Here is a 7,419-nt window from a genome sequence, read left to right on the forward strand (position 1 = left end):
GGGGCAGGGGCTGGCACCGGCAGGGGAGGGGAGGGGATCTGTGGGGCAGGGGCTGGTACAGGCAGGGGAGGGAGGGGATCTGTGGGGCAGGGGCTGGCACAGGCAGGGGAGCGGGATCTGTGGGGCAGGGGCTGGCACAGGCAGGGGAGGGGAGGGGATCTGGGGGCTGGGATGGAGTTCATGGAAAAGTGGATGACGGGGGCGGGGGCACCGTATTGCTCAAGTCTCATCTATTTATTTTGTTGCCACCCTGACAACGGGCTCGTCTGGGGCAGGATTAGGGAAGGTCCCAGCATGAGCTCAGGGCTGGGCTGGCAGGGGCTGCGGGTCGGGAGTGAGGGGCACCGGCAGGGCTGGGGTGGGGGGAGCCCCGGGCTGGGCTGGCAGGGGGCTGCGGGTCGGGAGTGAGGGGCACCGGCAGAGCTGGGGGGGGAGCCCACGGCTGGGCTCTCAGGGGCTGCGGGTCGGGAGTGAGGGGCACCGGCAGGGCTGGGGTGGGGAGCCCCGGGCTGGGCTGGCAGGGGCTGCGGGTCGGGAGTGAGGGGCACCGGCAGAGCTGGGGGGGGCAGGTTCCCTGGTGCTCTCTCTGCTGCTCTCCCCCCCCCACTTCCTGTCTGGTTAACATCCAGCCCCCCCCCCCCGGACTGACCAGCAGGACCCACCTGCGAGGCGGGAGGGGGGGGGGTTACTCACTGGGCTGCCCCAACCCAGTGACGTTCCCAGCCCCCCACAGCTCAGAGCCCAGGAATCCGCCCCCCCCTCCGGTGCCCCTCACTCCCGCCCCGCAGCCCCCGGAGAGAGCAGGGACCGGGCCAATCTTCAGGGCTCGCTGATGGGCAGTGAATTCCCAGCCTGCGGGGGCGGGGGGGAAGCGTGGCTGGGGGGAGGGGCGCAGCTGGGAAGAGGAAGGGGGGGGACACACTAGTGGGGGGAGTCTGGGTCGCCCAGCCTGACGCAGACACAGCGTGTCCCCCTCCCCCCGCCAACACCCTGCTCCTCGCGGTTCAAAAGCTCCCCCCCGCCGGTAACGGAGCCAGACCTGCCAGCACCAGCGGGGAGAGCCGCCGGCAGCAGGTGAGGGGAGTGCGGGCCAGTGGTTAGAGCGGGGCGGGGGCAGGAGCCAGGACTCCTGGGTTCTCTCCCCGGCTGGGGTGGGGAGGCTAGTGGTTAAAGCAGGGGGGATCTGGGAGCCAGGACTCCTGGGTTCTCTCCCTGGCTGGGGTGGGGAGGCTAGTGGTTAAAGCAGGGGGGATCTGGGAGCCAGGACTCCTGGGTTCTCTCCCTGGCTCGAGGGGCGGGGGAGGCTAGTGGTTAAAACGGGGGGAGGGTCTGGGTGCCAGGACTCCTGGGTTCTATCCCTGGCTTGGGGAGGGGAGGCCAGCGGTTAAAGCAGGGGGGAACTGGGAGCCAGGACTCTTGGGTTCTCTCCCCAGCTCTGGGCAGGGCTGCCGTGGGGGGGGGGGGCAAGTGGGGCAATTTGCCCCAGGCCCCGCGAGCCCTGGCCCGGCGGCGGTCCGGGTCTTTGGCGGCATTTCGGTGGCAGTGGGGGGCCCTTCAGTGCTGCCAAAGACACGGAGCGACTGAAGGGCCCCCCGCCGCCGAAATGCCACCGAAGACCCGGACCCCCACCGGGTGAGTACAAGCGCCGCCGCTCCCCGCTTTGCCCCAGGCCCCCTGAATCCTCTGGGTGGCCCTGGCTCTGGGAGAGGAATGGGGGTGGGTGGTTAGAGCAGAGGGTGGGGGCTGGGAGCTAGGACTCCTGGGTTCTCTCCCCAGCTCTGGGAGAGGAATGGGGGCTGGTGGTTAAAGCGGGGGGTGAGGGGGGCTGGGAGCTAGGACTCCTGGGTTCTCTCGCTGGCTCTGGGAGAGGAAGGGGGTCCGGTGGGTCGCAGCAGAGGGGACCGGGAGCCAGTGCTCCTGGGTTCCCTGACGGGGGAGTGTCACGCTCTGTGTCGGTCATTTATTTATTCAAACGGACCTTTCTCGGATGCCGCTTGCCGTCATCCCGACAACGCCTCCTTCCCAGCCCGGTTTAATCATCCTCATGGCCGTGCCCCAGAGCTCCTGCCAGTTTGGGCAGCCCTGGGCGTTGAACCCCCCCATTACTGAGCCCTGGGGGGGTCCAGTCCCCACCCACCCACCCAACCGCAGCTCACCCCATTCCCATCCCTTGCAGAGATGGACCCCAGAAAAGCGCCTAAATACCTCATCTCCGCCGGGCGCCGCATCCTCACCATCGCCTTTGCCCTGCTCATCTTGGGGGTCCTGACATGGGCCTACGTCGCCGGGATCCAGCTGGTGGCCGACCAGTATCGGATCATGGCCTTCGGCCTCTACGGAGCCTTCCTCGCCGCCCACCTGGCCATCCAGAGCTTCTTTGCCCTCCTGGAGCACCGGCGGATGAGGAGGGAGTCGTTGACCTGCAGCTACACCAAGACGGTGGCGTTGACCATCTCGGCCTACCAAGAAGACCCGTCCTACCTGCGGCAGTGCCTGGAGTCGGTGCGGGCCACCCTGTACCCCCGCGAGAAGCTGCGGATCCTCATGGTGATCGACGGGAACAGCCCCGACGACCGCTACATGCTGGACATGTTCCGCGAGGTCTTCGCCGGCGAGGACGTGGGCACCTACGTCTGGGAGAACAACTACCACCAGCAGCCCCCGCTGGAGGGCGAGGCGGGGGGCGGCGGCGGCTCCCCGGGGGCGCGAGGGGAGGAGCCCGGGCCCTACACCGAGGTGGAGATGGTGGACCCAGGCCAGCTGGTGGTGGAGGAGTTGATCCGCTCCAGGCGATGTGTCTGCATCATGCAGCGGTGGGGCGGGAAGCGGGAGGTGATGTACACGGCCTTCCGGGCGCTGGGCAGCTCGGTGGACTATATCCAGGTAAGAGCAAGGAGCTGGCCACCCTCCCCCCCCCCACTCCCCCAGCGCAGCGCCCCCCACTGCCGTCCTGGGCATCGGGGCCAGCCCTGCCTGCCAGGGGAGAGACCCCGCCCCGCCCCCTGCAGCACAGCGCCCCTAGCCAGCCTGTGGCATTGGGGAGTCCTGACTGCCAGGAGACCCCTAGCACTGCCCCCTGCCAACGGCGAACCCCCCACCCTCCCCCCTGCAGCACAGCGCCCCCTAGCGTCAGCCTGGGGCATCGGGGCCAGCCCTGACTGCCAGGGGAGAGACCCCTAGCACTGCCCTGGGGCATCTCCCCCTGCCAAAGGAGAACCCCCCACCCTACCCCCTGCAGCATAGCGCCCCCTAGTGATGCACTGGAGCATCAGGACCAGCCCTGCCTGCCAGGGGAGAGACCCCCACCCTGCCCCCTGCAGCACAGCGCCCCCTAGCGCCAGCCTGGGGCATCGGGGCCAGCCCTGACTGCCAAGGGAGAGAGCCCCACCCTGCCCCCTGCAGCACAGCGCCCCCTAGCGCCAGCCTGGGGCATCGGGGCCAGGCCTGCCTGCCAGGGGAGAGACCCCCACCCCACCCCCTGCGGCACAGCGCCCCCTAGTGCTGCACTGGGCGTGAGGCTCAGCACAGCTCCCCCTGGGGGACTCAGCAGGTAACACCCCTTCTTGGCTGCCCCCAGGTGTGCGACTCGGACACCAAGCTGGACCCCAGGGCCACGGTGGAGCTGGTGAAGGTGTTGGAGGCCAACAAGCACTACGGAGCCGTGGGGGGTGACGTGCGGATCCTGAACGTCTCCGACTCCTTCATCAGCTTCATGAGCAGCCTGCGCTACTGGATGGCCTTCAACGTGGAGCGCGCCTGCCAGTCCTACTTCGACTGCGTCTCCTGCATCAGCGGGCCCCTGGGTGAGCCTGCCAGGACGCCTGGGTTCTCCCACGCTCTGGGAAGGGAGTGGGGGCTAGCGGTTAGAGCAGGGAGCGGGGGGCTGGGTGTCAGGACGCCTGGGTTCTCTCCCCAGCTCTGAGAGGGGAGTGGGGTCTAGTGGTTAAAGAAGGGGGGGGCTAGGAGCAAGGACACTCTGGAAAGGCAGTGGGGTCTGTTGGGTAGAACGATGGGGCTGGGAGCCAAGACTCCTGGATTCTCTCTTCAGCTCTGGCAGGGGAGTGGGGTCAAGCGGTTAGAGCAGGGGGCTGAGAGCCAGGACGCCTGGGTTCTCCCCAGCTCTGGGAGGGGAGTGGGGGCTGGTGGTTAGAGCAAGGGGGCTGGGAGCCAGGACTCCTGGGTTCTCTCTCCAGCTCTGGCAGGGGAGTGGGGTCTAGCAGTTAGAGCAGGGGGCTGGGAGCCAGGACACCTGGGTTCTCCCCCTCTCTGGGAGGGGAGTGGGTTCTAGCGGTTAGAGCAAGGAGGCTGGGAGCCAGGACTCCTGGGTTCTCTCTCCAGCTCTGGCAGGGGAGTGGAATCTAGTGGTTAGAGCAGGGGGCTGGGAGCCAGGGTTCTCCCCCTCTCCGGGAGGGGAGTGGGGTCTATTGGCTGGAGCAGGGGGTTCTGTCCCGGCTCTAGGAGGGGCAGGGAAGGGAGTGCTGGGAATTCTGGCTTTGCTGACCCTGCGCCGCCTGCTGCCCCCTGCAGGCCTGTACCGGAACGACCTGCTGCAGCAGTTCCTGGAGTCCTGGTACAACCAGAAATTCCTGGGCACCCACTGCACCTTCGGCGACGACCGGCACCTCACCAACCGCATGCTGAGCATGGGCTACGCCACCAAGTGAGTGCATGGCCCACCTTCGCCCGGGGCCCTCCTCTGGGGGCTCGGAGCCAGGACTCCTGGGTTCTCTCCCCGGGTCTGGGAGGGGAGTGGGGGCTAGCAGTTAGAACAGGGAGGGCTGGGAGCCAGGACTCCTGGGTTCTCTCCCTGGGTCTGGGAGGGGAGTGGGGGCTAGCAATTAGAGCAGGGGGGCTGGAGTCAGGACTCCTGGGTTCTCTCCCCAGGTCTGGGAGGGGAGTGGGGGCTAGCAGTTAGAGCAGGGGGGGCTGGACTCAGGACTCCTGGGTTCTATTCCTGGCTCTGGAAGGGGAGTGGGGGGCTAGCAGTTAGAGCAGGGGGTGCTGGGAGCCAGGACTCCTGGGTTCTCTCCCCAGGTCTGGGAGGGGAGTGGGGGCTAGCGGTTAGAGCAGGGGGGCTGGAGCCGGGACTCCTAGGTTCTATCCCTGGCTCTGCATTAGCTAAGCCCCCCGCTTTTTCCCCTCCCCCCCCCAGGTACACAGCCCGCTCCCGCTGCTACTCAGAGACCCCCGCCCAGTTCCTGCGCTGGCTGGCCCAGCAGACCCGCTGGACCAAGTCCTACTTCCGCGAGTGGCTCTACAACGCCCTCTGGTGGCACCGGCACCACCTGTGGATGACCTACGAGGCCGTGGTGGCCGGCGTCTTCCCCTTCTTCGTGACGGCCACCGTCCTGCGCCTCTTCTACGGGGCCAGCCTGTGGGACGTGCTGTGGGTCCTGCTCTGCGTCCAGCTGGTGGCCTGCGTCAAGGCCCTCTACGCCTGCTGGCTGCGGGGCAGCCCCCGGATGCTCTTCATGAGCCTCTACGCCCTGCTCTACATGGGCGGCCTCCTGCCAGCCAAGTACTTCGCCATCGCCACCATGAACAAGAGCAGCTGGGGCACCTCCGGGAGGAAGAAGATGGTGGGCAACTTGATGCCCCTGCTGCCCGTCTCCATCTGGGGGCTGCTGCTGCTGGGGGGGCTGGGTTACACCCTCTACCAAGAGGCCCAGGCCGACTGGACCAGCCTGGTCAAGCAGGCCGAGCTGGGCTACCTGGTCATCGGGGTGGGCGTCTACCTGGGCTACTGGGCCGGCATGGTGCTGCTGTACTGGGTGTGGATCCGGCGGTGCTGCCGGAAGCGGGCCGATCACTACACCGTCCAGGTGTGAGGCCCAGACGCCAGGGTTCCTTGTTATTCGCTTCCTACCTCCCACCCCCGGCCTGGCTATGGGGAAGCTGGAAGGCCGGATTAGACAGGGAAGTGATGGCTAATGGGGAGTGAAGGGAATGAGGGCTCCTGGGTTCCACGCCCTGCTCTGGGAGGGGAGGGGGGCTGGAAGCCAGGACTCATGGGTTCCACCCCCTGCTCTGGGAGGGAAGTGGTGTCTAGTGGTTATAGCGGGTGGTGTGTGGGAGCCAGGACGCCTGGGTTCTCGCCCTGGCTCTCTGTGGGGACTGGGGTCTAGTGGTGAGAGTAGCGGAGCTAGGAGCCAGGACTCCTGGGTTCTGTCCCCAGCTCTGAGAGGGGAGTGGGGGTCTAGCGGTGGGAGCAGGGGGGCTCGCAGCTCGGACTCCCGGATTCTATCCCTGACTTTCACAGGGGAATGGGGTCTAGTGCAGGGAGTCTCAAACTGGGGGTCGGGACCCCTCAGGGGGTCTCAAGGTTATTATGTGGGGGGGTCACAAGCTGTCAGCCTCCACCCCACACCCTGCTTTGCCTCCAGCATTTATAATAGTGTTTAATATAAAAAAATGTATTTTAATTTATAAAGGGGGGGGTCACGCTTAGAGGCTTGCGGTGTGAAAGGGGTCACCGATACAAAAGTTTGAGACCCACTGGCCTAGTGGTTAGAGCAGGGGGGGCTGGGAGTCAGGACTCCTGGGTTCTCTCGTCACTACGGCTGTGTCTACGCTTCAGGAACTATAGTGACATAGGGTCAGTGCCAGAACGATGCCAGCCTAACCCTGTAGCATAGACTCAGCCGACGATGGGGGGGCCCTCGGGGTAGGACACACCCCTCCCCGCTAGCGCCGCTCACGGATGCCTTCTTCCACCGACCACTGGGCATCTCTTCAGCGCTCGGGAGGGTCGGGGGTGGTAGATCTTTCACCCCCGGCAGCACTGTCAGCCCCAAGACACAGCAGCTCGGGAACGTCCATCTTTCCCCTGGTACCTAGTTAATGTTCAGCTCCAGGCGATTGTCTGACCTCGTTTTATTTATTAATCTCATCGTCTGCTGCTCTCACACCCGCACGTCTCCATTGGGACGTGCTTAAACCAGTGTTGAAATGCAGCTGTTTCTGGGATGGGGCGCGGAGGCTGTTTATATAGAGTGTCCCTTGCCAGGCGCTGAGACGTCACTGTTTCTGCTGTCGGGTGCAGGAGCTGTTTATCTAGTATGGCACTGAGATGCAGCTGCCTCTGGGGTGGGGCGCGGGGGCTGTTTACACAGGGTGTCCCTTGCCAGGCGCTGAGACGTCGCTGTTTCTGCTGTCGGGTGCAGGAGCTGTTTATCTAGTATGGCACTGAGACGCAGCTGCCTCTGGGGTGGGGCATGGGGGCTGTTTACACAGGGATCCCTCGCCCAACGCTGAGATTCATCTGTCTCTGGGGAGGGGCGCATCATTGCGGGACTTCATGTTGTGGATGTCGTTACGTCTGCTGAATGGCCACGCTCATTGGTCGACCCTCATCTCTTTCAAGTCAGAGATGCCTGCGCGCTACGGGAGGATCTCCCTTCACAGCGGTAGTAGGTTTTT

General features: G+C 65.7%; 1 protein-coding gene across 1 annotated transcript; it reads left to right on the top strand.

Moving 5' to 3' along the window:
* The first annotated feature begins 953 nt into the window (after positions 1-953).
* Positions 954-5,908, top strand: HAS1 (hyaluronan synthase 1). The gene is made up of 5 exons (XM_039513010.1): positions 954-1,074; positions 2,177-2,883; positions 3,578-3,803; positions 4,528-4,660; positions 5,153-5,908. Exons 2-5 carry the CDS (start codon positions 2,179-2,181, stop codon positions 5,826-5,828), a joined length of 1,740 nt encoding a protein of 579 aa, XP_039368944.1. The 5' UTR covers positions 954-1,074; positions 2,177-2,178; the 3' UTR covers positions 5,829-5,908.
* Positions 5,909-7,419: the final 1,511 nt, after the last annotated feature.

This window comes from Mauremys reevesii, linkage group 24 (genome assembly GCF_016161935.1).
Source record: "Mauremys reevesii isolate NIE-2019 linkage group 24, ASM1616193v1, whole genome shotgun sequence".
In the NCBI taxonomy this organism is placed as follows: domain Eukaryota; kingdom Metazoa; phylum Chordata; order Testudines; family Geoemydidae; genus Mauremys; species Mauremys reevesii.

Bases quoted from the DNA above. Each gene is read 5' to 3' on its own strand.
- HAS1 (XM_039513010.1), top strand. From the start codon at position 2,179: ATGGACCCCAGAAAAGCGCCTAAATACCTCATCTCCGCCGGGCGCCGC. The intron at 2,884-3,577 runs GTAAGAGCAAGG...GGCTGCCCCCAG, and splicing joins GCTCGGTGGACTATATCCAG to GTGTGCGACTCGGACACCAA. The intron at 3,804-4,527 runs GTGAGCCTGCCA...TGCCCCCTGCAG, and splicing joins CTGCATCAGCGGGCCCCTGG to GCCTGTACCGGAACGACCTG.